This window comes from Triturus cristatus, chromosome 12 (genome assembly GCF_964204655.1).
Source record: "Triturus cristatus chromosome 12, aTriCri1.1, whole genome shotgun sequence".
NCBI lineage: Eukaryota > Metazoa > Chordata > Amphibia > Caudata > Salamandridae > Triturus > Triturus cristatus.
In genome coordinates, this window is record NC_140595.1 from 773,957,786 (window position 1) to 773,975,378 (window position 17,593).

At 48.2% G+C, this 17,593-nt stretch overlaps 1 protein-coding gene across 1 annotated transcript in view; it reads left to right on the plus strand.

The window, feature by feature from the left end:
- The window catches only part of DNAH2 (dynein axonemal heavy chain 2), a 2,945,517-nt gene that overhangs the window by 390,341 nt on the left and 2,537,583 nt on the right, over positions 1–17,593 (plus strand). The window contains exon 14 of the mRNA XM_085638712.1: positions 986–1,200. Coding sequence (XP_085494838.1) covers positions 986–1,200 — 215 coding nt within the window. The remainder of the gene's footprint in view (positions 1–985; positions 1,201–17,593) is intronic.

The window sequence follows — 17,593 nt, forward strand, 5'->3', positions numbered from 1 at the left end:
ATCTACTCAGTATGTCTACCTTGCATTTATAATGTCTAAGAATGGACCTAGACACTACAGGGGCATATCTGCTCATGCAGTTAGGCCCTCACAAGAGGTATAGTGCACTCTGCCCAAGGGCTGTAAGGCCTGCTGTGGGGGTGACTTACCTATGTCTCTTGCAGTGCTGATAGACCTGGCACATATGAATGTGTGCTAGGTCGACTCTTCACTTTTTTCTGCACCAAAACACGCTGGCTGCAGTGGCAGTGTGCATGCTTTTGGTGAGGTGTCTCTGAGGGTGGCAAAATACATGCTGCAGCCCTCAGAGACCCTCTCTGGTCACAATGCCCTTGTTTCCACTGGTACCTTTTACAAGGGACTTATAAGTAGGCCAGAGGTGCGCTAATTGGGGGAACAAAGGTACAGTTTTGGGAAAGAACACAGGTACGGGGAACCTGGTTAGCAGGGACCCTGTGCACATTCAGTCAAAGATGCATCAGAGTCAGGCAAAAAGTGGGGGGTAACCATGTCAAAAGGGGTTCTTTTCTACTGTCAGGTTTTGTGCAACTTATCAAGGGTTTGGTATTCTAAGTGCTTTGCTAAGACTGTTTGTAGGGATGTCATAGGAGGATGTTAAGCGCTCAGGGTTGGTGGGTTTATTCGTTTTCCGGGTCATTAATGTAAGTTTTTTAGTGGTATAATTTTTGTAAGGCAGAATGTATTGAAATTAAAAAAAAATGTTTAGGTTTGCTAGTTACTGTGCAAAGGAATTAAGGTAGAGCTCATTGGAAGCTCAGATTTAGTTACAATTCCCAGTCTTATTTATTTAATCTGTTGTTGTGACTAATTTTATTGTAATACTCCTTTAAAGTGATGATAAGAGTCAACACAATTTTTGTGAAAAGTGGAGAAACAACTGTGTTGCAGTGTAGAATGCATTATAAGAAAGTTTCTTCTAAAATACATGTGCCATCCTTTGTTTTCTCTCCTTTTCATCATGTAGAGTCTGTCAAATGCATTCTTCCTACCCCACATTGGCATAGGGGAAGAAACCGTGGAGGAGTACCATCATCTGGCACAAGTCTTGGAGGAGTTGGTGAGGAAGATTTTCACTGAATGGTCGCAGGCCGTGGACAAGCATGCTATGAAGCGCCTGGACTCCCCCCTGATAATGCGAAGTCAGGAGAAACAAGGCATGCTGGACGTCAACTTTGACAAGTATGTTAGCTATGTCTCAAAATGCCAAATGGTGTGGGGGCTCCAGGCCATACCAGTTTCATAATAAAGCATTAAATGGTATAGCAGGTTAGTGCTGTAGCCAGCCCAACCTCCTGTTTTCTCTGCACCTTATATTATCTGGGCTGTGCAGCACCCTTGTTACTCCACTGTGTTCTTTCCAATACCTATATGGGTTTAAGTCGCTGCTTGGTAGCAGTTATCTGCAGTTTCTTTGACAATCATTCTTTCAAGTTGGATATCATTAGTTACCGTCATTTTTTAATCACCTTTAAAGCTTAGAAAACACTTCTGCAACGTTATCAAAAAGTAACTATCCCACCTCACTCTGGGTCTGCCACATGCTGACATACAGCTTATTATTATTATTTTTTTAACAAACTAGTGCATGGGCCAAATTATTTTCCTGCCACTTGCCACTAATACAGGGATGGCCAAATATCCAAGCTAGTTGCTTAGACTTAATTCCACCTCATGCCTCTACGTTCTGCCACCTCACACTTTCTGCCCCATTACTTCACTTTAGTGGGCTCTTTTTCTTCCTGCTTTCTCCCTCTGTCACTATTTTCCTATCTTTCTTATCCTCCCCTTTTTCTCTGTTTTATGTGTTTTTCTCTCTTACTGTTTGCCAATCTGATGATGAAAAATAAATCCTACTCAACAAAAATGCATGCACCGCCACAAATTAAAACTTGTTCTAACCCAGTGAGTTTCTGTTACTTCAAGGCTCATTGATCTGCTTTGCAGAAAGGAATGAGTACTGTCTGCATTATGGGTTCTCTTTAGCTGACTTGTAAATCTTCCCTCCGCTTTTGTTATTTAATATGTCCTACGCATTTGAAACTGGTTTCTAAAATTGTAAATCCTGTTCTAAAGTATTTTGCATTTGAGATCAGCAGTCTCTTGGCTTGAGTCGTTTAGAAAAAGTTGTTGGTTTGCTGTAAATGATTAGGAAAGAGCAGCCTTAAAACACATGCTTATATTGAGTGAAGGTTTTTTTGGCGGGGGAGTATGCTGTGAAAGAGTTCACGTAGCTGCTGAATAATCAATGTAGCAAAGCTGAAAATATATTTAGTGAACAGTCAAGGGTATCCGAAGAAAGTACAGTATGAACAATGGCAGGGCAGAACCCCTATGGTTCCACTGCTCTGCTGTATGCGGAAGTGTAGGAGGCTGGCCTAGTATATGGTGCACACTTATTTAAGTGAAGCACCCTGCACTAATCCAGACAAACCTTATGGTGATTTTAGTGGTGTTAGACAACCATATAAAGCTCTCTAAGTGGTAGCTATGGAGAGCAGCCTTCAGGCTTATTCCAGAAGGAGTGTAAAGCAGCTTGTTTTACCAGAACGAATCATGTAGAGTAGGTTAAATGAAAAAGAACCACACAGTGTATTTATAAAAATAGTTATATTTATTAGACACTCTCACTAACACATTGGTATATCTCCTACCTGGAAATATCAACACAATGCACACAATATTTCAAAAGCAGAACATTTAAGACAAATAGACAGTGGTCTCCAGAGGGAGACCAGACCGTATACTAATAAAGTGGAATGCGAACTGCGACCAAAGTTGAGACTTGGCCCAGACGACTTAGAAGAGCTGGGGACCCAAGGAACCACCCACGGTAAGTACCCAGAAACCCCAGGTAGGCTGTGTGCAGAGTGGAAACACAGACTTTTACTCCATGCAAGTCAATAGTAAAGTCACAGTTGCAGTTTGTAAGAAGGACTCTTCCCAGTGAACTCTGAATAAACCTGTGGAAATTGGAAGGTAGGAGATTCACCCCACCCATGGATACTCCAGGGACCAAGATACCTATGCCAAGGAAGCTGGGTGCATAGGTGCAAAGTGATGTCGGAAACTGCCTCTGTCGAAGAAGGTGAAAGAGTCTGGTGGAATTGAAGGTTGGATTCTTGACGAGGAGTACCTGCAAGCAGAGGGGACAGAGTCTATGCCAATCAGGAGTTACCAGGAGGCACAGAAGACCAATGACCACCGATGACGGAAGATTCAGGACAGTTGATGGTGACCTGGACGCTGCAGCTATGAGACCAGGAGTCATATACAAGCTGACCCACGTCGGAAGTCGAGAACCAGGGGGTCGGTTACCAGCAGGAGCACCAACAAGTCTTGACAGCAGCAACAGATGTGGAAATCGAAGAAAGTGCAGTGTCTGGACCAGCAAGGTTCGGGGGACTCACCAAATGCAGGAGAGTCGGCGCAGCCCCGAGCAAGCAAGGGAGCCCACTGAACCCAAAGAAGACCTTTAAAAGGACCCACAGGCCGAAGGCACAGGAGTCCCAAATGTACCTCGAGCAGCTCACCAAGGATGCAGGCCCACAGTGCAGAGGATGCTGTGAGGACAAAGATCTTGGTAGCAAGAGATGCTGGAGGCTGGAGCTTCTCTTCCAGGGGATCCTCATCAATAGTCATAAGCACATGAATATTCCCGCCCATGGGCGGGACCCCGGAAATATACAACATATATGTGGAAACATATATGTAGCTATATATATATATATATATATATATATATATATATATATATATATACACAACAATGCAGCCTTCCATAGCAATGCTGAACAATTTTGTACGAAAATTCCCCTGTATATAAATACATTCCAATAAAAGCAGGGAGAAAATGCACATTTGAAAAACTGCTTTAATAAAACAGTAGAAAAACACCATCTTACAAGGAAGAATGAGGAAACATTGTCAGCACATATGCTGCCTTGCATAAAAACCTTAGTGTAGAAAGCTGAAAAGCTAACCCACAGAAACACACAGATAAACTGGCACCGTGCCTTTAAGGCAGCCATGACCCCTAGCTTCCCATCATGCCTCAGGGTTGACAGTTAGGTCAGTTGTTCTTTCCGGCTCCTTCTGTGAGGACCCTGGTTACTTCAGCTCTAACTTTTTTCTGATTTCTGTCAGAAAATACTTCTCTTTTTTTGTCAAAAGCTTTTTACTTCGACTTCTTTTTGTTGGAGTATATCTCTGCTATTTTTGAGAGAGTTGAGCATTATTTTCCAGTCAAAAATGCCCTCTCTATTTGACTCTTGCCCTGTAGTCTAAAACAGACTCCCATCCTGTCTGTATTCTCTGCCTTCCTTCTGATCATAATCCAAAGACCTGTCAGCATTGCCAGCTACTGTCCAAAAGAACTCTTAAGGACAGGGGGAGGATTCGCCTCTATGGGCTGGCTGAGAAGAGGAAATCTCCTTCAAGAGGCAGGTCTCCAATGAAGAGGAGGAAAGAGAGAGCTACTACTCCATCTAGAAGTAAGGTTCCAATCTGCTCTCCATCGGCGTCAGGCTCGGCGCCGCAAATTCCTTCATCAGCAATGAAAACGTCGACAAGAAGACCATCGACATCGGGCTCGCCGTCGAGAGAACACCGGTCGTCGACGAAGACAACAGGTACGTCGGATCCTCCGCCGTCGTCAACCTGGCGACGATCGCCGTCGAGGGGTAGATCTCCGATGGTGCGGGCTCGCCCAACGTCGAGGCATGGTTCTCCGTCGTCGCCGCCGGCGAGTCAGCGTTCGACGTCGAGACATGTTCCGCTGTCGCAGGGTCACCAGCGATTGGCGTCGAAGCAGGCGTCTCCGTCGACGGCAACCAGGCGGCGGTCGACGTTGAGATATGTTGTGCCCTCGCAGGGTCACCAGCAATCGGCGTCGAAGCAGGCGTCTCCGTCGACGTCAACCAGGCGTCAAACAGTTTTGAGGGGATTGCTATCTGCCTGTGAGATGCCAACGCTTCCTGCCAATCTGCCTCGTCTTATGGTTCCACTTCTCTCTCCCATCGTTCCTTAAGGGTTACCATGGGGTCTGGCTGGTTGTTTATTATTTTTCAATATACTAGGGAGATGGCTTTCTTATTCAGATGGTCTGTGAGGAGTCTATCTTCCAGAGCTGAGGCTACTGGTAGTTGTTTGCCCTGCTGGAGTACACTCCGTCCATCATTTGTTTGTTGTAAACCATGTCTGAACTGGGGTGGCGTAGTGGGCAAAAGAACGATGGATTTAACCCAGATCTCTTGACTGGGGGAGAATGTCTGCATTGTCAGCATTCCGTCCATCATTTGTTTGTTGTAACGCGGAGTACACTTTGGAGCGCATGCCTAACTTGCATGTATCTAAAGGTCTCTTTCTGTGCCAACCCATAGGATTTCTGTAATTGGTTAAATGGGGTGACCTCTCCTTTCTTCCAGATATCCCCGACCTTCGTAATGCCTATCAGATCCCACTGTCGGAATCCCTTTGTATTTCTCAGTTTGCCTAGGCGTCGGGTGTCCCATAGTGGCGTGGCCTGTGTGATTACATCCTCCCATCCCATTGCACGCTGTGCCTCAAACCATATTCTGATTGTATGGGCCGTAGGGCCCGTAAGTGTCAGTCGCCGTGTTTTATTGTATAATGTCCCCAGAATTCCTTCTTTGTGAAGGAGGTGTCTGTCCATGCAGAATGCTGATTCGTCCTGCGGCACATGAAGCCATTGCTTTATAACCATGAGTTGTGAAGCCCAGTAGTATTGTTTTATAGTAGGGAGGGCAATTCCTCCATCATACCACCCTCGCATGAGATTGTGCATGGCTATCTGACTCGTTCTACCGTCCCATAGCAGATTGGTTACTTCCGCGTTGATCGCTGAGAAATATGTGGGAGCAACCAGGAATGGCGTATTTTGAAGGGCGCAGAGAAACCTAGGAAGCGCCATCATCTTAAAAAGAGTTGGTCTTCCGAGCAGTGTTAACGGCAAGGAGCGCCAATGTTTGACATCGTTATGAAGTCGTGTCAGTGGCTGTGTGAGATTTTCTGCGATGAAGCGTGTGTCGCTGTGTTTAATGTATATACCAAGATATTTGAATCCTAAAGTCATAATTTGTATATCGCAGTGCCGCGGGAGACTCGGCGCTGGCCCGTGCAATATATAAATGAGGGACTTCGCCCAATTTATCGTGTATCCAGAGGCTAGCCTATATGCCGCACAGATATCTAGTAGACTGTTTATGGAGCGTGCGGGGGACGCCAGATAGAAGAGTATGTCGTCCGCATAGAGCGAGATACGGTCTTCCCACCCCATCACCCACTTCACTCCGCGAATGACCATATCTTGCCGGACCCACGCCGCCAGAGGCTCCAGTACCAGTGCAAAAAGTAGCAGATACAGGGGGCAGCCCTGCCTCGTCCCTCTTCCCAGAGGGAAATCCACCGAAATGCGGCCATTTACTACCACTTGGGATAGAGGTTTCATGTATAATAGCTCTATCCACGTGCAAACTTTTGGACCAAAGCCCCTGTGCCGAAGCACCGCAAAGAGGAAGGGCCACTCCACCAAGTTGAATGCCATACAGGCATCTAAAGACAGGATAACCGCATCTTTCTTGATCGTATCTTTGCGTGCCATGACACTATGCAACCTTTGCAGGTTGAGCGCTGTGTTACGGTTCGGCATGAAGCCCGATTTGGTCCAGGTGGATTAAGGTCAAGAAGTGCGTCTGGAGCCGCATGGCTAACGCTTTGGCGAGTATTTTCGCCTCCACATTTATTAGGGAAATTGGTCTATACGGCACGCATTCTTCTGGAGGTTTGCCTGGTTTGGGTATAACGACTATCGCTGCTAGGCGTTGATCCCTGGGCAGTTCCCCTTTTTGCAGACTATTGGTAAACATATTGAGCATATGTGGTATAAGCTGTGTTGCTGCTCTTTTGTAAAGTTCCACTGGTAGCCCGTTGGGCCCCAGTGCTTTCCCAGTGTGTAACGCCCCGACCGCTAGTTGAAGTTCGTCACTGATCAGATCATATTTCAACTCTCAGGCATCTTCCGGTCCCAATGTTGGCATCTGTATGTCTTTAAGGAAAGCTAAATTGTCGGCTAGAGTGGCTGTGGCCTGGGGTGTATATATCTGCTGAAAATTTGCAGCTAATGTCTCGACTATTAGTTGTGGGTCCGTTGTGAGTTCGCCTGTCTCCATCCGGAGCTGCGCCACCCATCTGCCCGCTTTATCCTTTCTGTCCAGCCAGGCTAGCAGCTTCCCCGCTTTATCTCCCATCTCGTAGACAATATTTTGGGTGTTTGAAATCTTATATTTCGCCTCCTCCCATGCATATGTTCTGTATTCTTGCTGAGCTAATTGCAGCTTATGCTTCATGGTGTCACTAGTGCCTGTTGTATGATCTGTCTCCGCCCTGGATACTTCTTGCTCCAAAGTTTCAGTATGCTGTCGTTTGTGTAATTTGTGCTCTGTTACTAGGGATATGGCCTGTCCTCTTATCACCATTTTATACGCTTCCCATAGGGTCGTCGGGGATGATACTGTGCATTCATTTTCTGTGAAACATTGTTCCATTGCCTTGACCAGCCCCTTCCCAATTTTTCGGTTTTTAAGATATCCTGGGTACAGTAGGAATATGCGGCGTTGTCCCGGGGTGTGTGAAATGTAGGTGATTAGCACCGGTGAGTGGTCAGATATGCCCCGGGGTAGGTGTGTGATCTCCCCTACCTTTTCTAAACCCGTTGCCAATGTGAGGATGTAATCAATTCTAGAGAGACTGCCATGCACACCTGAGAGGTATGTGTACTCCCGCGTTTGCGGGTATCTGGCCCGCCAAACATCTATTAGGCCGATTGCCTCTGTGAATTCCGACAATTTTAAACTCGATCCACTGGGGTCTCTGGGGACACGTCCATCGTGGAGTTAAAGTCGCACCCAGTATGAGTTTTCCTTGTGGGAGTGATAGGAGAAACTTGCCCAGTGCTGATAAAGCTGTGTGGTGCAGCGCCGGTGGAATATATATCGATACCAGATTATAGGGGCGTCCCTCCCACTGGCAGGCTATGGACGCAAAGCGCCCCTAGTCATCCGCCCAAGACCCCTGTAGTATCAGTGGAAAACGTTTATTAATTAAAATACCTACTCCCCGGGATCCAGAGGTAAATTCTGAATGTACGGCCATTTTGTTGCCCCATCGATCCAATGCTTTACATGTCGATTCTACCAGGTGTGATTCCTGTATGAGAGCGACCGCAGGTCCCTTACTTTTATATATTGAAGGACCAGCCCCCGCTTTATTTTGTCTCCGAGACCATTCAAGTTCCATGAGAGTATAGTAAAGGGAAAGTGTGTTATTTGGTGGGTCGTCACCCCCGTGATAGGACCATCTGTTGATGCTTTAGACTGTGCTTTTTGTGTTATCCCACAAGTCAGAGTATTTCTCGCCCCGCAATGTATTTTTCGTGTTGCCTATCTGTATGTTGTAGAAGTTCTCAGTACCGTTGCGTTCCAAAACAAAACAAAACCTTGAACATACCTTGGTCCCCCCTCCCCGCCTCCCTGCATAGCGGATTTAGAGCTTTCCGCCACCCCAAATTAGCAGAGTGCATCCGTCCCATAACTTTATACTTGCGTCGGGGTAGAGCTGCTTAGCGATCGTCTGGCATCTTCCCCCTGAATAGTCCCCAGTCTGTGGCGGCTTAAGGTTTATAACAAGGTAAGGCCACAGTTGTATCACTTATATTGGAAGTCGATCAGCATTCTTCCAAGGTTGGTGTGCTGCTGTTATTTTGCATGACTATGCATTGTCCGCAACGGTTTCTGTGCATCAGTTTCCTGGCTTTGCCTGTCCGGCATGTATCCGTAGGTTTAGACAGAGTTTTCGTCTGTGATCCGCTGTGTGTTGGTTAGTGGGTCCATCAGTCGAGCTGGTGTTCACCTCTCGGATTGGGAGAGTTGACGCTGTCTTCTTCGGTCCTGCCTATTTGGACCTGCGGCAGGTCTCCTGCCTTCCAACCATTCTTGGGCTTCCTCCGGGGTTGAAAAAAAACAGCTTTTCCCTTCCACCTCTACCCTGAGCTTTGAGGGAAAGAGCATCGCATATTTTAGTTCCCGATTGCGCAGTTATTTTTTAACTTCTAGAAAGTTTCTACACTGGTTAGTGACCATAGCAGTGTAATCTGGGTAGAGGGACACTGTGTTCTTGTCTATTCGCAACGGAGGAGCAACACGCGCTGCCTGGAGAATCGTGTCTTGGTCGCGGTAGTTGAAGATGCGAGCCAGTATGGGACTGGGGGGGCTCCCGGCCAGGGCCTTCCCACCCGGACTCGGTGAGCTATTTCCACCGAGAAGAATCTAGACAGACCTTGTGGTTGTAATTGCATTTTAACAAAGTCTTTGACGAAGAGGTCCAGAGCGGGCCCCTTGACGCTCTCCGGCACTCCAACTAAGCGGATATTATTGCGCCTTGAGCGCCCCTTCCTGGTCATCAATCTTGGCGGCCATTCGCTTAGTTAGGTGTTCCAACTGTTTCACTTGTTGTAAAGCTGCTGTGTCCGTGGAGAGACCCGCCGTGGTGGTCTCAACTTCTGCTATTCTGGAGTTCATTTTGGAAAAATCAGCATGCAGAAATGTTATGTCCGTGGATATCGTGCCGATCGATGTTTGTACCTGATGCAGAGTAGCCATTATGTCCTGTAGAGTGATCTCTTTCGGTTTCTCTTTCATTGGGTCCTCCGCGGTTCCTGAGGGTGGACCTGGCCGGTCCGGTTGTTCCTTATTGAAAGCATATTTATCCAGCTTATTAGTCTGGATTGTGCGTTGGCCACGTCCCCCCATGCTTCCGTTCCCTCTTTGGCCTTCACGATGGATCTTTGGGGGGGGGGGGCACAGTAGTCGCCGTCGCCTGACCACGGGAGATCTCACCATGCAGGTTTCCTGTGTTTCTCTTCCCCCTTTAGAAGTGTGGGTCACTCGAACCAATCATGTCCCTGTTTTGTAGCACGGTCCTCTAGGAGGTCACTAAGGGGCTTTGCCTGTGCCCGGCGTAGCGTGAGCCTCGCGGGTGGAGGCACATCACCTTCAATGCGCAGTAGTCCTCACATTCAGTTGTGGTCAGGATACGCCTGTGGGGTGAGTTTCTGCAGTGTTCTGATCAAAATTGTCGCTCGAGACAGTGCGCCACCCCGTCTTCGATTGTCTTATGTTGGGAGTCAGGCCCCCCGGGCGCAACGTTCACAATGACGGCGTGGTGGAGTGAGATGTAGCCCATGATGGAGTACGCACTGCCACTGTCTCTGGGTCCGCGGGTTTGGAGTCCCGTCCTACTGTGTCCTGATCAGGATGCAGCGGTGACTCTGTGATCCGTCGTCAGTGGCAGATATAATCCCGGTCCTTGTAGTTACAGTGATTGGGGCCCGGGGTGTCTCCGCCGATCCCCTACCGTTGCTGGAGCGTCAGTGTGTGGAGTTATCGTCGGCTGTCGCAGTCTTGGCACTCCGCAGGTCTTCGTTGTGCCTCGTGGGTGATCGCAGTCTGATCTTCAGGTCGCATCACCTCTCCCCGATGCCGTCTCGAGCCGCAGATTCAAGCCCACTCCCGCCATAGCGTATTCGGCAGCGTTGCAAACCTAGCCCCCGGCTTACTTTCGGTGCATAGGCTGCTTCTGCATTTCGTGGTGCCGCGCATCACTTGTAGCACCTACAGGCTCAGTACTTGTACCAATCATGTATCGGAAGTGTTGCGACCCTCTGCTTCTTCCTTGTCTGTAGCCGCCGGATTAATGACAGGATTTTGCGGGTTTGGTGCTGCCGGGTGCGGAGCTCGCTTAAGCTGTGGCCATCTTCGTTGGCTGCTAGCCACGCCCCCAGGTGTGATTATTGATGAGAAACTGAACTTCGAGGCACAAGTCACTGCCGTCTCCTCATCTAGTTTCTTTTTACTTAAGGTGATTAAGAAATTCCAGCAGGTAGCAAGAAAACTGTGGTTACATTGTTATTTCTTGCCAAACTGGACTATTGCAACCGGCACTACCTTGGCATGTCCAAGAAGCAACTACGTGAGCTTCAAACGATTCAGAATAACACTGCTAGGCTTCTGCTAGGGATTCCCATGTTTCAATCGGTTGGAAAGCACCTTCAGAAGTTGCATTGGCTCCCAGTCAGGAGCCGCATCATATTTAAGGTTCTTTGCATTACTTACAGGGCACTTCACAGCACCAGCCCTCAGTTCTTGAGGCGGTCATTGCACTGGTATGCCCCAAATAGATATCTATGTTCTGCAGCAGCAAAACTGATGCTCAAAATTTTGGTTTTCCTTAGATTTAATCCTCTGTAACTACAACAGAAGTCTTCCCTCTCTGCCCTGGAGTGTCTTCTGTGAAAAAGTGCAACATACTTTACAGTCTGACTGTGTGATCAGGATACAGGCAATAGATGAACATTTTATGAGGGTCATCAATATATAGCCTCTTTTTGCTACAGGTGTTACATGGCCTGAATAATCCTTTCTTAGAATGTTTTGACATGGCCAAGAGTCAAATTAGATAGAAATATTTGTCTGACCTGAGAAGAAGTTTCCTGAAATCAGAAGGTTTGAAGAATAATTGCGCAAAGCTCAGGGAGACTCCTTTCACACGACGTGCAGTAGAAAATCTGAGGGAGCTAGCCTCTGTGGGGAGTGTTCCAGAGGGTGATGTCGTCTGATTGGTTATAGGCCAAGTTTGTCCTTTCTAAAAAAGGACATGTGTAGGCTATTAAATTCATGGCCTAGGGCCATTATAGGCGTATTAAAAAATGAAAATGTGAATCTATGAAAGATTCAATAATGGAGAATGTGTAATTCCTTACCTGTAGAAAAGTAGGGTCTGCTTTCATTGTTACCCCCACTTTTTTGCTGGTGTCATTCTGTTTTCTGACTAGTCTGACTGGAAGCCTGTTAATCAGGACCCCAGTCAGTGTGCTCGCTCCCTAAATTGGACTATGGTAAGTACTTTGGTACCTTCCTAATTGGCTACTGGTACCCTTCTCAACCCTAGTATATGTTACTAAGGTACACAGGGCATAGGTACACAAGGGGTCAACCCTGAGCTGCAGCATGTATTATGCCACCCATGAGAGATCACTCAAACTGTGAATACAGGTCTGCCATTGCAGCCTGTGTGTGCTGGTGCTTGCACCCCTCACCACAGATATAGCTTTCCTTATATCTGAGGTCACTAAACTGAAAACCTAATCGGTCATATTTGGTATCAAACATGTTGGAATCCTATCCCAATACCGATTCCAGTGCTGGATGTAGGATCCAATGTACTAGGGGGCTCCCCTAGGGAGCCCCCCTGTATTCCTGCTACCAGCCTTTCAGTGTCTAACAGCAAGCTAGTGCTGATGCCGACCAGAGACAAAATTCTGCCCTCCTAGTGCTGAGCTGAGCTTGAGCAGGGTTAGGTAAAGCAATAGGATTCCTGTCACAGGGAGGTGTGACCACCCCTGAAACAGGACTTAGGGCCAGATGTCCGACTGGGGCATTTGGCGACTCCCAAATTTCGCTCAATTGCCATGTACAGCAGTGTCAGAGACACTGTTTGAGATTCCCAATGGGGTTGCAAATTGCATGCCTCATGAATATTCATGAGGCACTCGCAATTTGCGACCCCATTGGGAATGGCTGGCCCTCCCAGGGATGGTGGTCTGCTGGGCTCAGTAGACCTCCATGTCTGGGATTGCTTTTAAATAAAGCAGTCTTTTTTTTTTTTAATGCAGCCCGTTTTCCTTAAAGGAAAACTAAATGCATTTTACATATTTTTACGGCAATGGACAACTTGGGAAGAAGTGCCTCTGGAGAAGGCGGTGAAGATATCCGATGGAATCCAAGGGTGGATTCTTGAAGGGGAGAACCTGCAAGCAGGGTGGACCAAATGTGCCACTCAGAGGTGACCAGGAGGCACGGAAGCACAATGCCAATCCTTGGCAGGGAGCTCAGAAGAGTTGACCAGGACCTTGTTGCCGCAGCTGTGGGGGCCAAGTGATGCTGTGGAAGACCAGGAGCCATACACGTCCCACGTCGAATGTTGGTGTCTAGATGGTCGGTGTCTGGCGGGAGCACCAACAAGCCTGGGTAGCTGCAACTTGCGTGGAAGACGAAAAGATGCAATTGTTGAGACCAGCAAGATCCAAGTGACTCACCAAGTGCAGGAGAGTCAGAGCAGCCTCAGAGCAAGTAGGGGAGCCCACTAGAAGAAGACCCTAGAGAGGAACCACATTCCACAGGCGTCGCACGAGAACCAAAGGCAGCTCACCAAAGAGGGGGCCCACAATTCAAAGGATGCAGGAAGGATTCTGATCTTCAAGGGATGAGGTGCCGGAGCTTCTTGTAACCCAAAGATCTCTGGAGTGCAGAGGCAACAAGCCTTGACAACTGCAAGGTGATGCGGTGCACACTGGTTTGGTCCCAGCGGCTCACACTGGGGATACTGTCCTCCAAATTGCAGAGAAGACAGGTCCGGCCTTGGGGGAACCATAGAGCCACCACCTGTGTTGCTGGACCTCAGGAAGTCTGTAGGAAGACATGAGCAGCAGACATGTCAGCTTCGGTGCAGTGCCTGCAGATGCAGGGAGTGACTCCTTCACTCTTCTGGAGAACCTGAGTGAAGCACAGATGAGGCAGAATACTTGCAGAACAGCGAGATCAGGATCAGCAGGAGACTTCTTTGATGCAGTCTCGGTTTCAGGCGAAGTCCAAAGATCCAGATGGTCGAAGAGTGTCTTGGTTTCAGAGGTGAGTCTTGTTCCATGAGGAATCAGAGGACCTACCCACGGGGGAGCCCTTAAATACTCAAGGAAAGGGTTGAAACAACTCTGGGATCCTCCCAGAGGAGGGGCTAGACAGAAGGGAGGATAGTCCTCTGTCCTTTATCCAGTTTCATGCCATAGCAGGAACCAAGGGTTCCTGAACTGACTCAAACCGGAGTATGCAAGGAGGGCATCAAATGTGCCCTACAATGCATTCTGGTGGTGCTGGAAAGCCCCCGCCCTAGTCCAATACACAAAGTCCTGTCTGGGAGGTGGTCACACCTCCATGTGACGTCAAACCTATTGTTCTATCTTTCCCTGCCCGAGCTCAGCTCTGCAGTAGGAGGGAAGAACAGTGTCTGTGGTCATCGGCAGCAATAGCTTGCTGGCAGTCCCTAAAAGGCTGTAACTGAGAGTACAGGGGGCTCCTCTAAGGGGCACCCCAGTACATGGGATCATTCTTCCAACACTGTAATTGGTGTTGGGGTATGAGTCCAACATGTTTGATACCTAACATGACTAGGTTAGGCGCAGCTATTATATAGTTAGACATCTAGTAATGACTGGTGTCCACTATAAATCTTAAAATGGCTGACCACACTTAAAAAGACTGGAGAATTTATTCTGGAGTTTGTAGGGCTGCCCTGCTCATGCAGTGGTACCCTCATACTTATAACCAAGCACCGTGCCCTCAGGAATGATGGGCCTTCCATAGGGTTGACTTATAGGTTTTAAGTGCAGTGACCTCAGATATAAGAAAACTTGTATATATCATGAGGGGGGCAAGCACCATCTCACACATGCTACAATTGCAAGCTTGTAGTCCAAGTTTGAGTGGACTCCCAACAGTACCTCAGTACCATATAGTAGGGACTTGTAAGGGTACACCAGTAGCTAATTGTGGAGGTACCAAAGTACTTACCAAAGCCATTTTGAGAGAGAAAGAGAGCACAGCTGCTAGGGTCCTGGTTAGCAGGATCCCACCAAACTACAGTCAAAACATACTGGCACCTGGCAAAAAGTGGGGGTAACCATAAAAGAAAGATCCCACTTTCCTACTCATCAACTGCAACTGAATGAACTTTACATTCACTTGATGTCAATCGGCGGCAGACTAAAGGTGTTTGCCAACCTGAGCAGCTTATCTGAAAGACTGTTAGTTATAGATTCCTTACCTTAGAATTACCCCCAGGTGTCTGACTGGATCCGGAGAATTTATTCTCTAGCAGTACCTCTGCGTGTTGGTAGGCAGCGTTGGTCGACTCTGCGTCTGTCATGGTTGCCGGGATGACATCGCAATGCCTACTTAGATGCCGCCCCTGCACACTGACGTCAGTTCTTTATTTTTCTGCGCCAGTCCTGCGCAGATCTGGAGAGATCTACCCTTTACTAATTTTTTTACTACGTTTTTTCTCGACTTTTGTCGACTTGTTTTTTTGAGTCTATCGACTCCTGCTGTACGACGGATGTCCCATCGTCAGACCGGGTTTAAACCGTGCGAGGCCTGCAACTGCCTGATTTTGGATTCGGACCCCCACCTTGTGTGCCTTTGATGCCTGAAGCATTACCGCGACCCAAAGTCGTGCTCTGACTGCCGGACCATGAATCCGAAGTCTTTGCGGGAGCGGTCCTGAAAGTTGTTGGAGGCCCGGCAGTTAGCTCGAGGTCCCGGTCGAGAGGAAGGTCTCGAGACCGGCCGCGAAGCCACCACCATCATTCATCATCCAAGTCTTCGGATAAGTCGAAGCGGGGACGCAACTAGAGACAAATATCTGGGGAACTGTGAGAAGTTGGCCTGGTATTTGCTATCCACTAATTAAAGTGGCCACCCTGTACCAGTCCAAACAACCCTTATTGATGATTAGGTTAAGGACAACCTTTATAGAAAGCTATCCTAGTGGTAGCTATGGAGAGCAGCCTTCAGGCTAAGTCTCGAAGGAATGTAAAGCAGCTTGTTTTACCAGATCAGAACCTCCTGAATGACCAAATGAAAGGAGAACCACACAAGTGTTATATAAAATATATGTATTTATTACTAAACACTCTCTACTAACCTATTTATGAGATTAGAGCACAAGATACACAAAACTGAATCAATAGAACGATAGTAAATAGCACAATACACAGCGGGCTCCAGGGGGAGACCGAACCATATACAAAATAAATGGTATAACAACAACAACTTCACTAGACACAGTGCCTAGAGCACGTAGAATCGCTGGGACCCCAAAGAACCACCCAAAGTAGTGACACAGGGGTCCCACGGAGGACGAGTGCAGTGTGAAAACACAGATGCGAGCTCCGTACTACTCTATGGGAAAGTCGCGGTTGGAAAATTACAGTTTAAGGACACTTCGGGGAGGACTTCAAACAAACCCTTTGGAACATAGAAGGTTCTGAGGCCAGCACCCTTGTGAGTACTGAGGTACCCGTGTTACCTATCTCAGAGGAGCCAGGTGCATAGGGGTCAAGTGGTGCTGGAAACCCTCGTCATTTTCAATGGCATAATGCGAAGAAGTGCTGCTGCTGGGAAGATGAAAAGTGTCCGGTGGAATCCAAGCCTGGATCTGAGGTGAGAAGAACCTGAAAGCAGAGGGGACAGAGTCTGGGTCACTTCAGGGTGACCAGGGGCTCGGTAGACGAATGCCCACCGATGTCGGGTGCTTCAGGTGAGAAGATAGGATGCTTGACTCTGCAGCCACGGGGACCAGGAGACGTTGATGACAACCAAAGTCTGGAGGTGAGTTGTCCCATGAAGGATGTCGAGTGCTGGGGGGGTCAGTGTCCGGATTGAACACCAACAAGTTTTGGCAACGGCAACCCAAACGGGCAGAGGAAACAGGTTACGGTGAGGACCAGCAAGGTCCTGGGGACTCTTAAAGCAATGGAGTCAGGGCACGTCTGGAGCAACCAGGGAACCCAAGGAAAGTCAAAGTTACCTTCACAGGGACCCACAGGCCAACAGACCAGGGATTGCGAAGGGACCTCGAGCTGAATCACGAAATACCAGCCCACGAGACACTCGTGGAGTGTAGGCCGGAAATATTCAGTGGAAATACTGCTCGGGGTAAGGACTACATGTAGCCCAAAGCACAGCCTCAAGGATCGCCAAAAAGCATATGCTGCTGCAAAAGTACACGGTGCACAGGGATTCGGGTTGCACGGTCCCCACGAGGGATACTGGTCTCAGAATTGCTGAGAGAGCACATTGACCTCCGAGACGCTCGGGAACCGACCTCCTATGTTGCAGAAATCTTCGGAGTCCTCAGGAGCTCGGGAGATGCAAACCGGTCAGATGCGTTAAAGGTGCCTGCCTTGCAGGGGAGTAACTCCTTTACTCCAAGGGAGATTCTTCTGTCGTCCAGCAAAGTGTAGATCGTCAAAGTACTTGGTTTCTGCTTGAAATGTTTATTCCAGGTAAAATCTAAAGTCCTGTAGCCAGGGTTCCTACTTTATACCCAAGGAAGGGGTTGGACAAACTCTGGGGGGGCACCTATAGGAGGGTCAGGACAGAGGGGTGGCTACACCCATGTACTTTGTCCAGTTGGCTCCTGCAACCAGTTTGAGCTGGACTATGCACAGAGACACCATATGTGCCCCCAATGCAGACTTTCTGGCACTCTCAGAGTGGACCCACCCAGCCCCAATACACCCAAGCCTGTCTGAGAGCTGGTCACACCCTGTGACAGGAAACCTATTGTCAGGCCTTCCCCTGCACAAGCTTCGCTCAGCAGCAGGAGGGCAGACTCGTGTCTGTGGCTGGCAGCATCCATTTTGTGATGCCCAGGTCGAGAAAGC